Source organism: Lipotes vexillifer, unplaced genomic scaffold, assembly GCF_000442215.2.
Source record: "Lipotes vexillifer unplaced genomic scaffold, Lipotes_vexillifer_v1.1 scaffold796, whole genome shotgun sequence".
Taxonomy (NCBI): Eukaryota; Metazoa; Chordata; class Mammalia; order Artiodactyla; family Lipotidae; genus Lipotes; species Lipotes vexillifer.
In genome coordinates this window covers 1,321,905-1,340,824 of record NW_006773072.1, presented here as the reverse complement: position 1 = coordinate 1,340,824, position 18,920 = coordinate 1,321,905, and the positions used below count along the sequence as shown (strand labels likewise).

The 18,920-nt window shown below is 43.2% G+C and overlaps 1 protein-coding gene across 1 annotated transcript in view; it reads left to right on the top strand.

Annotated features, from left to right (window-relative positions):
- The window catches only part of ADCY8 (adenylate cyclase 8), a 223,843-nt gene that overhangs the window by 145,255 nt on the left and 59,668 nt on the right, over positions 1-18,920 (top strand). The window contains exons 10-12 of the mRNA XM_007447988.1: positions 1,650-1,750; positions 16,283-16,484; positions 18,549-18,638. Of these exons, the coding sequence (XP_007448050.1) occupies positions 1,650-1,750; positions 16,283-16,484; positions 18,549-18,638 (393 nt within the window). The remainder of the gene's footprint in view (positions 1-1,649; positions 1,751-16,282; positions 16,485-18,548; positions 18,639-18,920) is intronic.

The window sequence follows — 18,920 nt, the reverse complement described above, 5'->3', positions numbered from 1 at the left end:
GAGGCCCGCAAAAAAAAAAAAAAAAAAAAAAAAAAAAAAAAAATCATCTCATTATTAAATCTAAATAACCAAGCTGGTTTGAAAGCAGACAGCCAACAAAGAATAATTAGATCTTGTGCAATCGGTTGTTAGAAGGAATTCAGACATTTATCTTTCTTTGAATTAACTGCTTTGTGGCTCCTTCATTTATCTTCAAGCTGGTATGTGTGGGTCTCTCTGATGGTGCCCTGTTCTTAGGTAGTGCTCTTTGAAAACTACCAGTAACATGGATTTTCTGTAGCTTTATCAGGAGTGAAGATGGCTACAGTGATTTTTCAGGGGCTTGTTGCCCTCTAGATATGGAGCAGGTTGTCAGCAAACAGGCAGAGGCCTCAACACCAGCGAGTAAAAAAAGCATTGCTCTATGACAGCAATGAATGTGCAGTTTCTGAGCAGCATTGTGCTTCCCCCATGGATCTCACCAGCTACCTGTCATTGCCACTGTCCAGATCACAGCCATGACATGAGTTCAGTCTAAAACCCAGACCACACCAAGAAGTAGGCAAGAGAATAACAATCATGTAACCATTGACTATGACTCCCATATCAACAAGTTGGACTAATTTTGTTTCACTGACCTGACCAAAGCCTTCTCTTGGTATTAGGGACATAGACCCGGAGACCCTGGGATAGCTCTGTTTATTGGCTTCCTTTATAAAATAACCGTGAAATTCAAATCAGGGATCATATAGTTCCAAAGCCGTGCTTAGCTTTCTGTTCTCACCCCCAAAAATGCTCTGTGCTGTGTGATCTATGGCAAGTTACTAGACCTCTCCGGCATTAAAGTGAAAAGAAGGACTTGGTTTAGGTTAATTTTAAGATCTTTTTCAGCTTTAAGAATCCTTTCTTCTTCTGAAGGAATTGAATTATTCCTCCGTGACTAGAAGATGGTTCAGGAAACTAGGCAGGACTAAGGCAAGTATATACACATTCAGAAGCTGACCTTCCAGAAGCTTCTAAGGCTGGACAACGAAATTACTGAGTTCTCTGGATAATCAAAACAAAGGTAGCACCGTTCCCCGGGGAGCAGACAACAGAAGGGCAGTCAAGCACATCGGTCGATCAGTTTGGGTTTCTTTTGTGCAAAATGAAACAAACAGCTGCCCTTGCTGGAGATTTCTTTGGCTGTTTTCTGTTCTAAGATTCCATGAAAAGAGAGGCAGACACTGGTCAAAAATTTCCCTGTGTCCACAAGAGCAAGATCCTTAAGTGACTTAACGTTTACGCATGAAGAATGTCAATGTGAATTTGATTTGCTGTGTATATGGATGTGTGCTCTTCTGTTTTGTTAAAACGATGTTATTTGGGAGGAACGAGGAGAACTGGTTTATAAGTTTATGCAGAGTCCCTCTCACGCCCGCCCTTACTATGAAGGGAATCGGATTCACCCCTGGGCTGTCACTGGAAGCTTGGTGGGAGGGATGGAGATAATGCTCCGTGAAGGTTTTATTAAGATATGGGTGCCTCTTCATTTTAAAAATATATAATTTAAATGCCTTGTCTCTTCTTGATGTTCATCCCCAACTCCAAACACTAGTAGAACTTCACTCTTCCAAGTGCCCAACTCTGCTGCAAAGTAACTCATTCTCCTCTTTTGTTTTTCATTACAGTATTCTCAAATGAGGGACGAAGTATTCAAATCAAACTTGGTCTGTGCGTTTATCGTTCTTCTATTTATCACGGCAATACAAAGTTTGCTTCCTTCTTCAAGGTAAATATTAAGGGACTAAGTTATCAGATGAAATGTCTTTGTGAGCTGATGGGCCCTCACCTGGAGCTTAGCCGCTGACCTTTTCAAGGGATCAGAATTTACAATAACGGGATCCAGGATTCATAGCAAACTATTTGACAGTATCAGAGTCTGTTCTGGTTGTCTTATGCTGCATAATAATCTCATTACTCTACCAAGACAAGAGCTTTTTCCCAATCTTAATAAAAACAACAGCCAAAACCAACGTAGGCCTCCCTTTTACTTGACATTGCACCCATGAATGCAGAAAGTAAGTATAAGTCCCTCCATCCCCATTAACTTGTCCCTTTGTTAATTACCTCTTTGTTGTTCATAGATACAGGATCATAGCTTCCAGGGTCAGCAAAATTGGCACTCTGACAATACTACAAACAAATATATGTGGCCAGTCCCTGATCCAAATTCTTTATATACAGTGACACACCTAATTCTCATGGCAACCCTATGAGGTAGGTACTGTCATTATCCCCACTTGAAAGAGGAGAGAACTGAGGCCCAGAGTAATGAAGTAAGTTGCCCAAGGTCTCACAGCTGAAAAATGTTACAGCCTGGATTCAAACCCAGGAAGTCTAGCTCCACAGCCTGGACTCTTAAGACTCTATTAGACACAGACTTTTATTATACAGGTTATAGGTGCCAGAGCCAGCATTTAAATCTAGTTCTGGATTAGTCCAATGACCATGTTTTTTCCTCTCTCCTGCACTGTAAGGTAACCCTTGCCTCTTTTCTCAGATATATTCCCTTCTCCCTAAACTAACCAGGAATTTCCCCCTTTCATGTGGTTAAAAATAACATCAACAAATATTAGTTAAATGTCTAATACAGGCAAAGCAACTTGCTAGCCCTTGAGGATGGTATAATTTTGCAAAAGGAAGTCTGCATCTTCTAAGATATAATTTAATGGGAGAGAGAGAGAGACGTTAATAATGGCTTCCAGTTACTGAGCATTTATTATATGCCAGGAAAGTGCTAAATCCTTTGCACAGATTGTCTCAATAAAGCCTCAAAAATAACCAATAAGTAAGGCAGCATTCTAATCCCCATCTATATAATGACTGAGCTGGGATTTGAACACAGAGACAGTCTGTGCTTTTAATTACTTAACTGCTTTGTGCCAAAATCAGTGATTCATTCTACCTAGGTGGTTTAAAGAAAGTTGGCACAAGGGGTGATGCTTTTAGCTGAGTAGGATGAGGGAGAAAGAGTGGAAGAGTGTTCTCAGCTTAGGAAACAGTGCAGGCAAAAGCACAGAGATGTGAACGACCTCGTGTTTGTAGCACGGTGAGTAAATGGAAGACTTAAGGGTCAAGCATTTGTGCAAGGATGTGGTGGGTGCCATGGCTGAAAAGGGAGATAACCTGCAGGAGGGCAGCGTCCACATGCTCTGGTAAGGAATTTAGAATTGAATCTAGGAGCAGGAAGGAGACCCTGAAGGTTTTTGAGGAAGGTTGTAACACGATTCTGTGAAGGAAAGATGTTCAGGTTAACTAACAGTCAGCGAATGGCAATGCTTGACCTTTTCCAGATTGGCAGGGGTGTAAGGGGAAAAGGGATTCGGGGAAGATGGTGATAGAAGTAATCCATTTCTGAATTTCTCAGAATTCCCACATATCTGAGCAACTGCATAAAACCAAAAACCTCAAGGACCATATTTACACCAAAAATAGGTGATGTGGTAAACCCATACATTTAAAAATGGGAATGGCAATCTCCCAAGAGCCCCAAGACTTGGTGTGGTATCAACATCTGTGTGGGAGGAATTGGAAAGAAACAAGTAGGCATCTGTCAAATCTGGGAAGAAAAGAGCCCCAGCATCACCAACAGATATTCACTGGGAAGTGCCATGGGCCAAATTGCAAAAGCAGTTGAAAGTGGGAGGGGGTTTGCCCAATCCAACATCAGGTGAGCGCAAAGGTCTACAGTTAAGGTCCAAAGAGCTAGAATTGTCAGACACTATGAACTCCCAAAACTGACCAGTCAAATCTCCCTCCCAGGATAGGGCCCTGGAAGGAACTGTATGAATAGGATCAAAATTACTCACAGTAGGGCTTCCCTGGTGGCACAGTGGTTGAGAGTCCACCTGCAGATGCAGGGAACACGGGTTCGTGCCCCGGTCTGGGAAGATCCCACATGCCGCGGTGCAGCTGGGCCCGTGAGCCATGGCCGCTGAGCCTGCGCCTCCGGAGCCTGTGCTCCGCAATGGGAGAGGCCACAGCAGTGAGAGGCCCGCGTACCGCAAAAAAAAAAAAAAAAAATTTATTCACAATAGGGTTATAATGAAGAAGGGAGGGTCCAAGTAAAAGTGGAAAGGGAATCTAGCCATCATGTTTTGAATGCTATGTGAAAACAACTTAAAGGAGCCTCTGTGGAGTTAAAAAATAAACTATCCCAAACAACATCTCTTTATAAATGTTCAACCAAGTTAATTTTACACAAAAATTAGCAACAAAATGTATTGATGACAATCCCATAATAAGCTATTATAAGAAAAACGAGAATTAAAAGTAGATTAATATCCTGATAGGCAATGAAAGCACTCCAAAAAGACACGCCTACAACATATAACAAAACATTAACCTACTATTTCAAAAAGAACTGAAACCCTTAATGTGATTTAAGACATCAAATGACAGCCTAAATCAGAATTAGAAAAAACTTAGCGATTTGGGAAGAGTGTTCAAAAAGGAAATAAAAATAAAAGAAAGATACATTTCAGAAATGAAAACTTAATACCAGGGAACATAGGGCACATAAACATAGCACATAATGCCTTAAGAGAAATAGAAGGTGGAAAGGAAGGATATTTTAAAGTCGAAAAGGAGATTTAAAGGATTGACAAAGCCCCATGCCCCACACCTGCTCCCCACACCAACAATCCAGTATATTATTTGCAGGCTGTGGCTGAAAGAATTGCAAGGCCCAGATTCGTTCTCAGTATTTAGGGGAGTTCGGTTCAAACACAAGGAAACAAGAAGAATCTGGAGTCACTGGTACATACAGGTACTGCAAACACCAAGCACAGCCCAACCTCTAGCCAGATTGATATATTTATAAATCCTCACAGTAAAGGTGTATTCACCTCAGTTTCTATTACCTGATACAATATAACCAGGTTTCAACAGCAAATTACAAGTCGTGTCAAAAGGGAAGAAGAGACAAAACAATCATCAGAACTAGACTCGAGTTATGACACAGCTGTTGAAATTATCAGAAAGAGAATTTGAAATAACTATTATTACCATATCAAGTGTTCCAACGGGAAAAGTAGACACCATGCAAGAAAAGATGGGCAATATATTCCAACCCAATAGTTGGAAACTCTAAGGAAGAGTCAAAAAGAAATGCTAGAACTCAAAAACACCATCACAGAAATAACGAATGCCTTCGATGGGCACATCAGTAGATTCAACAACGCCAAGGAAAGAATCAGTGAGTTTGCACATAGGTCAATAGAAACTTCCCAAATTGAAATGCAAAGAGAAAAATGCAATTAAAAAAAATTAAAAATCACAGCATTCAAGAACTCTGGGACAATTCCAAAAGGTGTAACTTACACATAATTGGAATACCAGAAGGAGATAAAAGGAGAGCTGAGCAGAAAACATCTTTGAAGTAATAATGGCTGAAGATTTTCTAAAATTAACGACAGACACCAAACCACAGAACCAGGAACCTCAGGGAACACTATGCAGGATAAATACAATAAATAAATAACCAAACAAATAAATAACACACTTAAGTATGTCATATTCAAATTACAGAAAGCCAAAGACAAAGTCTTAACGGAAGACACAGTGCGGGGCCGTGGGGGGAGGGGGTTACTACTTACCTATAGAGGAACAGGAAGAATTACATGGTGCTTCTCATCAGGAACTGTGCAAGCAAGAAGAGAACGGAGCTGGAGCCACCAACGTAGAAGTCTGTATGCTTCAAAAGCAAAAGAGAAATGAAGACTTTATCAGACAAATAAAAATGGCATTTCCAGATGACCATTCCTGCAAGAAATGTTTAAAAAAAAATAGTTCTTCAAACAGAAGGAAAATGATGTAGGTCAGAAGCTTGCTCTATGCAGAGAAAGGAAGAGTATCAGAGAAGGAATAATGAAGTTAAATAAAATGTTTTTTTCATATTCTTAATTGATCTAAAAGATAACTGTTTAAAGTAATAATAACGATGTATTTAGTGGTTATACATATGGATGAGTGAAATGAATGACAGCAGCGTCAATAAGGCATGTGAGAGAGGAATTGGGGACGCTTTGTTTTCAGGTACCCCGTTATGCATGAAGGGCTACAGTATAATTTGAAGGTAGACCTAGATTAATTTCAAAAGCGTATTGTAAACTCTAGGGCAAACACTAAGAAAACTTTAAAACAAATAAAATTGATATGCTAAGAAAGGAAACAAAATGGAATCATATGAAATGCTCAGTTAAAATCAGAGAGCATGCAAAGGGAAGGAGGATATTATTTGGGGAGTGAGGAGGAAAAGTATCATTGCATAGACGAAGCCCAGGAGATGTTTTTAGGGTGGTGAAACTATTCAGGATGACACTGTAATGGTCATGATACTATGACCATGCATTTGTAAAATCCCATAGAACTTTACAGCACAAAGAATGAAAACCTTAATGTATACAAATGTTTTAAAATTGTTTACAAGTTCAGGGAAACCCATGATGAAATCAGACTGCGATAAAAGAACATAACTGTATTAAAAGTGTGAAACAACCCCACCAAAGGGGGTGGGGAGAAAAGGTGGTTCCTAAGTAGCTTTGGAGATGCGTGGACTCTTGAGGACTAAACGCAAAAAGAACTGTGCAGTAGCACTGTGTGTTAGCTGATAAAGGTGTTTCTCATGGAGCTATGTGTGAACAGCCTGAACCACAGTATATGTGCGCTATAATTGAACAGTTAAGTAAATGGATGGAAGACTGTGGGAGTCAAGTTTCTCACTGTTGACGGAAAAGGTTACAGATAAGCAAGGAGAAAACGCTAGAATGGTCCATATGATAAAGGATTAGAGCTGGAGACATTAGTATGAATTTGTTTAGCTCGCTGAGGATATACTTAGATATAGGCTGTCTGTATAAACACAGGTATGTTTATCGACACAGATTAGAATACACATATGTGTGTCCTTGCTCTGTCAGCAGAGGACGCCCAGGAGCAATGATGCCTCAGTAGTAACACCACAAGCAATGAGCACAACCCTGATCTTGATTTCTAATATCCATATCCAATATAAGGAACCAGGGCTCCTTGGAGAGCTGGCTGATTCTAAGTCTGGGCTAGTAAATATTACCAGAGGAGCCTGGAACATCATTTAGGGCCAGAAAAGAAGGAAATATTAAAACACACACACACATGGAAGTATGTCAAAGGGACACAGGGAAAGCTCCCTAGAAGCAGAGCTGGAACAACTTGGGCAAGAAAATAAATAAAATAGTATTTGGATTATAACCCAAAATATAAAATAAATATCCATAGGTTCACTGATGTAAATAAATGGTTGAATGAATAAATAAAAGGTGAAGAACAGACAAATTTCCCATTGGGAGAAATCCAAGGAATTTATGTAGATACTCTGTGCTCAGTGAGGTGGAACTTAAGCCCCTCTCCTCAAGTATGGCTATGCTGAAGGTGACTTCCACAGCGTGGATGGCGGGGTATATGGAGAAACCAGGTACACACCACCTCAGCCAGCTGATAATGGTTCACGTCAACAGCGATGTCATATTGATGAGCTGTGATGAGAATGCCATGAGCTCTGTGGTCTTCCTCCCCAAAACCCATAACCTAATCATGAGGAAACATCAGACACATCCCAATTGAAAGACATTCTACAACATATCTGACCAGTACTCCTCAAAACGGTCAAGGTCATTTAAAACAAAGGAAGTCAGAAAGAGAAAAACAAATACCCTATGCTAACACATATATATGGAATCTAAAAAAAAAATGGTTCTGAAGAACCTAGGGGCAGGACAGGAATAAAGACGCAGACGTAGAGAATTGACTTGAGGACACGAGGAGAGGGAAGGTTAAGCTGGGACGAAGCGAGAGAGTGGCATGGACATATACACACTACCAAACGTAAAATAGGTAGCTAGTGGGAAGCAGCCGCATAGCACAGGGAGATCAGCTCAGTGCTTTGTGACCACCTAGAGGGGTGGGGTAGGGAGGGTGGGAGGGAGACGCAAGAGGGAGGGGATATGGGGATATATGTATATGTATAACTGATTCACTTTGTTATAAAGCAGAAACAAACACACCATTGTAAAGCAATTATCCTCCAATAAAGATGTTAAAAAATAAAGTAAAACAAAGGAAGTCTGAGAAACTTTCACAGCAAGAAGAGCTTGAGAAGACATGAGAACTAGAAGGAAGATGGTGTCCTGGATTGGAGATATAAATATGGGAAATCCCAGAAAGAATTTCCAACGCAGTATGAGTATATGTGAGCATAACTAGGGGCCATATTGTGGTCTGGAAGCAACATATCACAGTTGGTTTTTTTGTTTTTTTAATTTTGGAGATATGTTTGATTCTACGGCTGGGACAGGAAATGTGCAAGATAGGCCTGGAACCTCTTGTCCTACTAGAATGCGAAGGAGCCATCATGCTTCTTAGTTGCCTCTAAAGGACTCAGAAACTGCATCGAAGAAGGTTCCACTGTCCAAAGACGGAATAATTTTAGCCCCAGTGTGGATCATTGTTAAAACAGTCGATCAAAAACCAGCAAATATTTTAAACTTTATGAGTTTATAATGACATTTTTAAGGGTTGATAACCTTTGGTGGATGATAGGGAACTGATCTGTTGTATTGCAAACTAGTGAAAAAAGGGAAAGAAACAATTTTTTTTTTTTCTGTCTTTCCTGCATGAACTGCAAGATCAGGTGAGTGGAAACATCATAAAATTATTCAAGCTAATACAATTTAAAGAAATTATAGAATTAAAATATCGCCATTTTCCAACTCTCAATGAATTAATGGATCTAGGAATTCACAGCACAAAAAGGAAAGACAAATGTATCCCCTGATGGAAGAACACAAGTCTGTAGTCTTATCAAAGGGGCCAAACCTGTGTGACCAGGAATCCAGTTCCCAATCTGCAAGAATCACAGGGGACAGAAGATATTGAACGAGTATACAAAAGCAAGATCCAGGATAAACAACAAGGTCCTACTATATAGCACAGGGAACTATAATCAATACCCTGTGATAAACCAAAGACTTAGAAGACAAATCAAACTTAGCAAAAAATGGGCAAGACTAAACTGTGGTGTCTAAAAAGGATGATAAAACTATAAAGAAATGGAAAGTGGTTAACGGGATGAGAGAGAGGATTATGCCTGGAACAGGGGACGTGGATGGACCTTCGGAATGCCCCGCGAAGTTCTGTTTCATGACCGGAGTGACCTTTATTAAGGCAGACACTTTAAAATAACTAATTAAGTGATACTTCTGTGGTTTTCTGTACTTATGGTTCATTTTACAATTTTTTAAAAAAAGTTTTAAATGAGAGAGAGAAGGAAGGACCAGGTACCTCTTCCAAATGGGGCTGGGGAAACCTTGCCTATTGTGAGCCAGATCTGTTCTAGATGCTGGGGTTATGTCACTGAACAAAAAATACAAAAAACAAGACAAAGACAAAACAAAACAAAAACAACAAGAACAACAAAAAAAAACCTTCCCTTCTGAGCCTTATAATCTAGTGGAAGGAGACAAAGAAATAATTAAAATATATGCATATGTCTAGTTGTATATATATGCTATAAATGTAGCTACTTATATGCTATGTATGTAGATACATATGTAGATATGTCTATGGTATGCATGTAGATATGTATATGCTATGCATGTAGATTTGTAAATGCTATGGCAATGAATAAATCAGGACAGGGTACCAGGGAATGCCACAGGAGAATGGGTTTCCTGACAACCCAAGAGCCATGTGTGGACTAGGGTCCTGGGAAAAAGGATGGTCTCAGGGTGGTAAGCTGTGGGTGTTTGTAGGGTCTTGCCAGATCTACCGAAACTTCCTTGACGCCCCTCTTCACTCCTGCCAGTGAGGGTGAGGATGTGGTCATATCTGGTGCACACTTCCCTCTGGACTCCGGGAGCACAGGGAATGTTGACATTCCCAACAAACATCCTGTGAGCACTTGCTATGCGCCTGTCTGTGCTGGACACTGGGGCCACACAGTCACAGTCCCTGGCATCATACAGCTCACAGTCTACCTGGGGGAAAGAAATGAGTTGAACAACTATAATATAGTGCTACCATTCAGGATGGGGAAAGGGTGGCATGGGCTGTGTAGGAGTGCAGTGAGGTGGAGGGATCAGGGCAGCCTTCCCAGAGGAGGTGACACTGACACCTCAGCCGCGTCCTGAAGGACTCTCCCGGTTATGCGAGAGGACTGAGAAGGAGGGGAGTGGGAAGGGCTGGAAACTGGGTGATTTGGAGGTGAGGGGTTTGTAAGCCTTGTGGAGGATTTGTGACTGGCTGGCAGAGAAGACTTCATTGAAGCCTTTTAATCCAAGAAGTGACATGATTGGATTTGTGTTTAGAAGGGTCTCACTGGATGATGATAGGAGGGGATCAGGTCTGGACCTGGGAAGACCATCTGGGAGGGAATTGGAAAACTCCAGGCAACAAATAATAGGGACAAGATAGTGGCAGTGGAGTGAACCAGAGAGGACGAATTGGCTCGGTATTTAGGATGGAGGGTTGACAGTTCCCAGGACTGACCAGGTGCGGGGGATGAGACAGGAGGAGGAACCCAAGATGGACCTGAGGATCTGGACTTGGCACAGGGACAGAAGAAGGGGTCCCAGCCCCCTTCCCAGAAGGGGTGACCAAGGAAGATGAGCCACCTTGATGCCCAATTCCTGGGTTCGGGGGAAGAGATCTGGAACCTCGCCTAGCAGCTGGCTTGATGGAGTCCCTCTGACTGTGGGGTACAAGCTGAAGCCAGGAGCTAAAATACCAGCCAGCACCCCAACCTCACTTGCTCAGTGAAGAGAAAAAACTGATAGTGAAGACAACGTCAAAGCTGAGCTCTGACCACACAGCCCACATGTAGTGGGAATTGAGCAGCCTGTGGGCCCCAGACACAGCCCAAGCTTTCTTCACTGTGAGCTCATTTCCCCTCCAACTCACTTTGTTTCTGATTGATTCTCTGCGACTGAACAGATGGTAGGTGACTTTCACTCGCATTTCTTCTGTCATGGACTTTGTAGCAGACGAGGCAATCTCTGCTCATATGACCACAGCTAATTCCCAGCCCCCAAAGCAAAAATTAATGGACCCTGGCAAAGAAAGACAGTGCTTGCCTGGCGCTTTCCTTTAATTTCCGCATGCGTGCAGCTGTTCCTCTCCCAGAAGGGGAAACTGAGGAAAGGCCAGACAATACCTTTTGTAATTATAGAACAGTGTATCTAAGTCTGCATGCATGGTAATGACAGAGGGATGGAGGGAGGGAAGAGGTAGGAGGGAATGGGAAAAAGAGAGAGGGAGCAAGCAAGAGAGGGCAAATAGAGAGGAAAGAAAGAGGCCCTGGATCTTAATAGATCTACTTACTATGCATCTTACTGGCTATGTGTCTGTACTTGACCTCTCTGAAGCCTCAGTTTTCTCATCTGTAAAATGGGAATAACAATGCCATCTTCCCAGGGTTGCTGTAAGAATTAAATGAACCATAACTATTTTGATAAATCCTGGTTCCCCTTCCCTTCCTGAGTCATCATATTGTCACCTAATGAAGAGGCTACAAATACTGACGTCTCAGGGTTGCTACGAGGATCAAATGCACTATTGGACTCGCAGGCTCTTTGCAGATTCTCGAGGGTAGTCCAGGGTCATCTTTCAGTCTGCATTTCTGTTTCCAAATGCACCACAAGCTGCTATAGGCTACTCGCTCATCCCCCCCAGATCCCTGCCTCCCCAGCAAACCTCCAGTCATGGTACCAAACCAGACCCTGCTTTAAAGACACACTGCAGAGGGTAAATTAGAACTTAACATCTAGAAATGATTTGGATAGAGCTGTTCGCAAATCCCTTGCCCTTTTTCAGATTTGATTTCAGAAATGAAAGGTTCCCTTGCCTCTTATGTACACCAACAATGCAAAAGCAAATTCAGAATCCCTGGATGCCTTAGTAGCTCTATAATTAGATAAAAATTACAGTCCAAGGTTATAACGTTTATGTGTGCAGAAATAAGTGAACGCTGAATAGCTGCTGCAGAGATTTCCAGAGGAATTTTATACATAGCGCCAGTACCTTGCTTAGAAAGTGGCTTGCAGTTAATACTCTTCCCAGAGATCTTTAAGATGCCTTTAAGTTTCCTGATTTTCACCATGAATAGAGAAAGAAAATGAATGTTTCCTTGAGTTCTTATTATGTGCTAAGCATTACATTGCTTTATTACTTTAACCTCAGAGCCTCCTTTAAGAGGTGGACTTAAAAATCCCAGGTTTGCAGACTAAGATAAGATGCACCAAAAACTTTAAAAACTAAGGTGCTCAGCAGAGTGTTACCTTTTGCCCAAGGTGCGTTCCTGGTTATGTCTCAGAGCTACAAGTTCAAATCCACAGGGCTTTGCTCTTGCCTGCCTTTCACTTCCTGCCCATCAGCACTTCCTGGGGCAACCTGAGCTTCCTTGCTTAAAGGAAGGGGTGGCCTGGCCAAAGGGAAGAGGTGACCAAGCCTCTTCCCACAGGGAAGGTCAAGGAGGAAGAGAGGACAAGTATCTGAACTTCCCATAAACACTGACCTTTAACAGCGACACTGCCCTCCGGTGAGAACCAGGTCCACTGAACACTCCAGATGCACCCCAAGCAGGAGGGTTGGCCCTTCTTCCTACTTGAAAAGGACGCAGCAGAAGGGCAGGCAGAGGGGCTGGGAGTGCAGATGGCAGTACAGCCTAAGAAGGCTGGTGAGAAGAGAAACAGTCTTCTCTCCCCACAAAAAGGAAAAGTCAGTGAGTATTTATTGAGCACTTTCTATGTACTTAGCCTTATGCCAGGTGTCTTGGAAGAATCCAAAGAAAGACCGAGCCTTGAAGGATGACCAGGATGTTCCCCAACCCCCCAGAGAGTGAGAAAATACAGAGGTAGGAGTAGCACAGCATGTAGGGCATGTGCTTGAGGATTCGCGCATGGGGTACAGAGAGGTGGAGCGAGAGAAAAGGCAGCAGTGAGAACCAAGTGCACCCTTCTAGGCCGGTGCGCCATGTGAAGGTCTGTAGGTTACCTGGATGGCGGCCGTGACCATGAAAGAGTTTGCGTCTCCTGCTGGGCGGCTTTCAGACTCAACCTTTGCCTCATTTGCTTCTTCCTTCGCTTTGGAACAAGATATTTGTGTTCTCAATGGCTGCTTCACAGTATTGAGACGCATCAGCCTTGGAATTGGCCCCTTCTCTCCTGGGAGTGCCTGACAAAGCAATCCACCTGCATTCTCTGTCATTTGCTTCCCATGGGTGCCCAGGAATAATGGTGTGTTGTCAGGGAGTGTTTTTCCAGCTTGTGCGGGGGGAAGTTACCCATCTGTGTAGGGCCCTCTGGGAACCCACTGCTACACAGACCTTCTGTTCTTATCTAAAACACCTGCAGAGATTTCCTATCAAGGTGATCCATAAAATCAAAACTGGGCAAGCATTAAAAACAACAATAAAAAAAACCCTCCAGCAATGATAGCTGGGCTGTAGGAGAAGTCACTTTCCAGCCTCCATGATGCTTGACCACGCAGAGGAAATTAGCAGTCTTGGTTACTCCGTCCTTTAAATGTCTTACCCTCCAGCTGTCATGATGCCGTGCGCTCCTGCTCCCCTGTGTATTGACTACAGTTCCTAAATTCCCTTTGATGCCATCTCTTCTTCTGGCGCATTGGCTTCTCCCGTAACTTCACCTTTGGTCCTCTTATTTCTTTCTCTGCACACCCTCTTTGGGCAGTTTCCTCCAATCTCAGATTTTTCAACCACCGCCTACATGCTCCGAACCCAGAGTGCTAGAACCATCCCTCTAGCTGCCTAGACATCTAGATGTCTCCAGCTGGAGGATCCACAAGCACCCAAAATTCAACTGGCTCAAAATCAAATGCATCACCCTTTACCTCTGTAGACTAGCTTTTCTTCCTGCACTTAACCCAGGTAAGATGGTGAAAACATTCATGTTGCTCATGACTTACCTCTCCCAAAAGCCCCCCTACACACACATATAAAGCACTGATTAAGATTACCTCCGTAGGGACTTCCCTGGTGGCGCAGTGGTTAAGAATCCATCTACCAATGCAGGGGACATGGGTTCGAGCCCTGGTCCCGGAAGATTCCCACATGCCGTGGAGAAACGAAGCCCGTGCGCCACAACTACTGAGCCTGCGCTCTAGAGCCCACAAGCCACAGCTACTGAAACTCGCACGCCTAGAGCCTGTGCTCTGCAACAAGAGAAGCCACCGCGATGTGAAGCCCGTGCGCTGCAATGAAGAGTAGCCCCTGCTCACCACAACTTGAGAGAGCCTTTGCGCAGCAACGAAGACCCAACGCGGCCAAAAATAAATAAATAAATAAAAAGATTTCCTCCACATAGTTCCTTGAACTTCCCAATTATCAGTGCTGTTACCCTATGTCCCTTCCTCGTTAATTCAGGCCTCAACTATTTAAACATAAATACTCTCTCTCCTCTTCAGTCCCACCACCACCTCCCACCACAGTTGTCTTTCACACTCACAGATATGATCATGTCCTTCCCTGGTTAGACATCTTAAATATCAGTTCATTGCCTACAGGCAGAGCTCTCTCGCACAGCATTTATTGGACCACTTGTTCTCCAGTCCCAAAGCCTCACCACCTGGCTCCACTGAAAAACTCTAAACACACTGGTCACTCCCATTCTTCTGTTACTTTGTTCACATTCCCCAGTCTTTCCTCCCCAAACTCCTTCTCTTCAACCTCCAAGACCTAACCCCAATGTCACCTCTTCTGTGAAGGCTTCCTTGATTTCCTTTCTTATTTTCTAAAAGATGTTTGTTTATAACCTTTTCTATATCATAACATAATATGTAATAGTTCATCATTTGTAAATCCATATTCCCCTCTAGATTATGATCTCCTAGAAGATGGGCAAGATGTGTCTCTCGTCCCGGTACCCCTGATGCCTACCTAGGAAGAAAACTTGTTGAACGAATAAATGTCACAATGAAACCACAGAAGCAAAAAAGATTACTGCAAATATGGGACATACATTACTCACCAAAATGATTAGAATAGCAGAGTGGACTTTAAATCCTAGCTCTAACACTTACCAACTCAGTAACCCCTGGGAAGTTACTCCTCTCTGAGCCTTAAATCTTCACGTGAAAAAAGAGATCAAAAGACCTCTTAGGTTTGTTCTGAGGAATGGAAATGAGGTATTGTATATAAAGTGCTTAGCATAGTGCCTAGCACATAATCAGAGCTCAATACAGTACTTACGCTAGTGTTATTAATAATAAATAAGAAAATTCAAGCAAGAGGATAAGATGAGGTAGCATTAGAAGAAGGTGGGTTCAACTTCATTCACTAAATGTACATTTATTGAGCTCCAGTCAACACATTAAAGCCAAATGAATGAGCTTCACTTTTTAGAGGAAGGAACAGATATAAAATCTCCCACCGTGTCCATTAAGGCACCATTTAACATGCAGCAGTTTGCTGGCTAAAATAGAGGTAGAGAAATGACAGGTGCCAGCCAAGGACACAAATGGCTGGACAGCGAATAGAGAACAAGGGATAAATTCCCAGGAAGAATCCTGGTGATAAGTTGGCTGATAAGGAGAGGAAGCAGATGCCTCCAGAGATGGGGTTTTAGATCACCACCTGACACCCAACAGAGGTGCCCAATAGGCAGGAGCTACCACAGGACCGAGCTTTGAAGCCTGCGATGTAGAGTTGGTTGCGATGTTGAAGCCTTGGGCAAGTATGAGCTCTACATACCCATGTCCCACACAGCACATAGTATAGTCTTTGCAAATCGTGGTGATCACTAAGGAACCTGAGCAACGTGCAGAGGTGCCAAGTTCAGTTCTTGGCATCAGAGCAGCCCAGAGAGAAAATGTTTCCTAAAACCCACCTTGAAGGGGAAAGTGCGTGTGGGTCTCTCCCACAGCCAGAGTACTGAGATAGAATTCCAGTGGTGTGTCGCCTTGGCAGCAGTTGCCTAGTGAGAAAGAGGAATGAGACAAGAAGTGGGAAAAAATGGGCAGAAGCAATAGATCAAGCCAGATATTTGATGTTCATTGCAAAGTTTCTCAATAGAATATTCTAGGGATGGATTTAATTGGTTTAAAAAGTCTTCTGTTAATAGCCCTTTTCTTGAACAAACAGAGCCTTAGAGGAATTACTGGGCACAAGGAGTGGGAAAGGGCGATCATGAATGTGATTGCCAGAGTTGCTCATCGAGAGGGGATCACACGATAAATGCCACGTGACCCAACGTTCTGTGTTTCCCTGCAGGGTGATGCCAATGGCCATCCAGTTTTCCATCCTGATTATGCTGCACTCGGCTTTGGTCCTCATCACCACAGCGGAGGATTATAAGTGTTTGCCCCTGGTCCTCCGGAAAACTTGCTGTTGGATTAACGAGACCTATTTGGCCAGGAATGTCATCATCTTTGCGTCCATCTTGATTAATTTCCTGGGCGCCATCCTAAATATCGTAAGCATTCCAAGCCCTTTGGTATCTAGTGTGTAGTCAGGAATTAAGAGTTTATGGAACCTGCAGCTTCTTACATTGACTTCCTTGGTACTAGTTATCTTCATGTGCCTGGTCCAGCCCCAAGCTCAGGGTTAGAGAAGGAAGATGTGGCTAAACTGTCAGAACTGTGCATTTTCCTGGTGGAAAATTGTCTTTTTCTCAGTGGCAGAGGTTATTTGCTCTAAAGGAGCTCCAAATGCCCTTAAGTTTCTGTACTTTCAGTGGCCAGTGAATTATAATCGTAAATAAGAGTTACTGCTTATTAAGTTCCCACCTGCTATGTGCCATGCACTGAGGGAGGAGCTGTATGTGTTTTTCATGTTTAATCCTCACATAAACCCCGTGAGGTAAGTCTCATTATCCCCACTTTATGGCTGAGGAAACTGAGGCTCAGAGACATGAAATAACTTGCTAACAAGGTCTGTCTGACTCCATGACTCATGCTCGTTCTCATATGCCAAATTGTATCTCTGGGAGTGGGAGTGGGGGAATGGAAATAAATAGCTGTCATTTATTTATTGAGCACCTACTGTGCGCCACAGGTAGGTATTATTGTTCCCATGTAACGGATGAGGAAACTGCATTTCAGGAAGGTTGAGCATCTTACCTATGACGTTCTAAGAGTTCATATTGGATGTGACACATCGAACTCGGATGAATCTCCAACTGCCGTATTTATCATTGTTTTAATTTGGTGATCCACACTTTAATGATTTCATTTTCTCTCTAGAATGGTAACATAGTCGCTCTAGGCATTTTCTGTGTCTATCCAAATAGTCCGTGTTGTCCATGATTTAGGGATCTAGATTTTAGGAGAGATTTATCTGATCCAGGTTTTGAACAATGAGGGAGGCTAGTTGAGGCATCATCTTGTGGCTGAAACCATCATTGTGCCCTTTGGGCCTAAGGGAAGGTCTCCAAGTGTTCAGGGACACAAACTGTGAACCCCACAATTGTCAGCCCCTGTGTTGGAGGTTTATACTGCCTAAAATCCATTGTCCAAATTGGCCCAATAATTACTTACAGTATATGTCACTCAAGCTCTGCGGTTGGCCTTGTAGTAAAGGAGTACGATGAAGAAAGAGGGAAATCCCCAAAGAAAAAGGAAACCATAATCTAATTAAAGTCATCATCTAATGAACATTTTATAGATTATGGCAATTGAAAATGGAAGTACTTAGGATCATTGATCACAGACTGCCAAGTCGTAGCCAGGATCTCAAGTCTTGATGAATCAGATGTTTCTGGGGTGCAGGATTTGGAAATAAACCCAATGACTCTAGGTCAGGGTTACCTCCGGGGCCAACCGTACCACAGCGGAGTGGAAGTTCAGAGGCTTTGGAGTCAGATAGACCTGCGTTCAAATCTCAGCTCCACCACTTACCAGCTTGGCAACCCTGGACAAGTTACTTTGCTGCTCAGAGTTTCATATTTTTCAGTTGTAAAATGGGGATAAAAGTAGTAGCTACATCACAAGGTGGTTGTGAGGCCTTTTTGTACAAAGTATCTGGCACAGCACGGGCACTCGGCCACCGGTAGCTATGCTTTTCTGAGTGCCACAGAGTCTCCTACATCAATTCTGGCCTAGGAAATGCCCACCTCCCCAACGCTAAGCGTCTTTCTGGAAAGCGTGCCCCCTTGGATCCCTCGAATCTGCCCAGCTGTTGACGTGGAGACAGGCTGTGAGTGTTCCCCAGACCTTTTCTCCTGCCACCTGGCTCTCTCTTCAAAGCCCCACTCCAGTGACCCTCCGGGAGGGGGTCAACAGAGCAGTCTTACCCAGGTTTCGTGACTGGCTTGCAAATGTTTTTTCTGAGCCAGTACTTTCTTTAAAATGAAAGGAAAAATCCCAGCTGGCACTGAATTCTGAAATCAAGCCCCTCTAGGGCCTGGCCTGCTCCAGGCATTTGCCGAAACCCAACAGCGGTAGCAGAGGACTCCGTCTCCAGCTTACACTGACTTTGTTGTTCCTGTGTTTTTTTTTCTTGTTTGTTTCTTGTTGTTCTTTTTTTTCTTAATCCGCAGCTGTGGTGTGATTTTGACAAGTCGATACCCTTGAAGAACCTGACTTTCAATTCCTCAGCTGTGTTTACAGATATCTGCTCCTACCCAGAGGTATTTATTCACGAGCTCCCCTTGGCGAGACTGGGGCTTAGGTATCTCCACAGCTCCAGATGAACAGGACTGGCTGAGGGCCTTAGACATGCTAGCACTCCAGAGGCCCGTCTTCCCTCCTCTGCCTCTCCTGTCTCTTCTGCTTTTCCCTCTGCCTCTTTCCTGCTCACTCCTCTGCCTCTCTTTCCCGTTTCTCTCTTCCTTATTCTCCCTCCTCCTTTTCTTTCTTCTTCACTTTCCCCTCTATCCACTTTCCTCTTTCACTTTTCCTTCTCTTCCCTT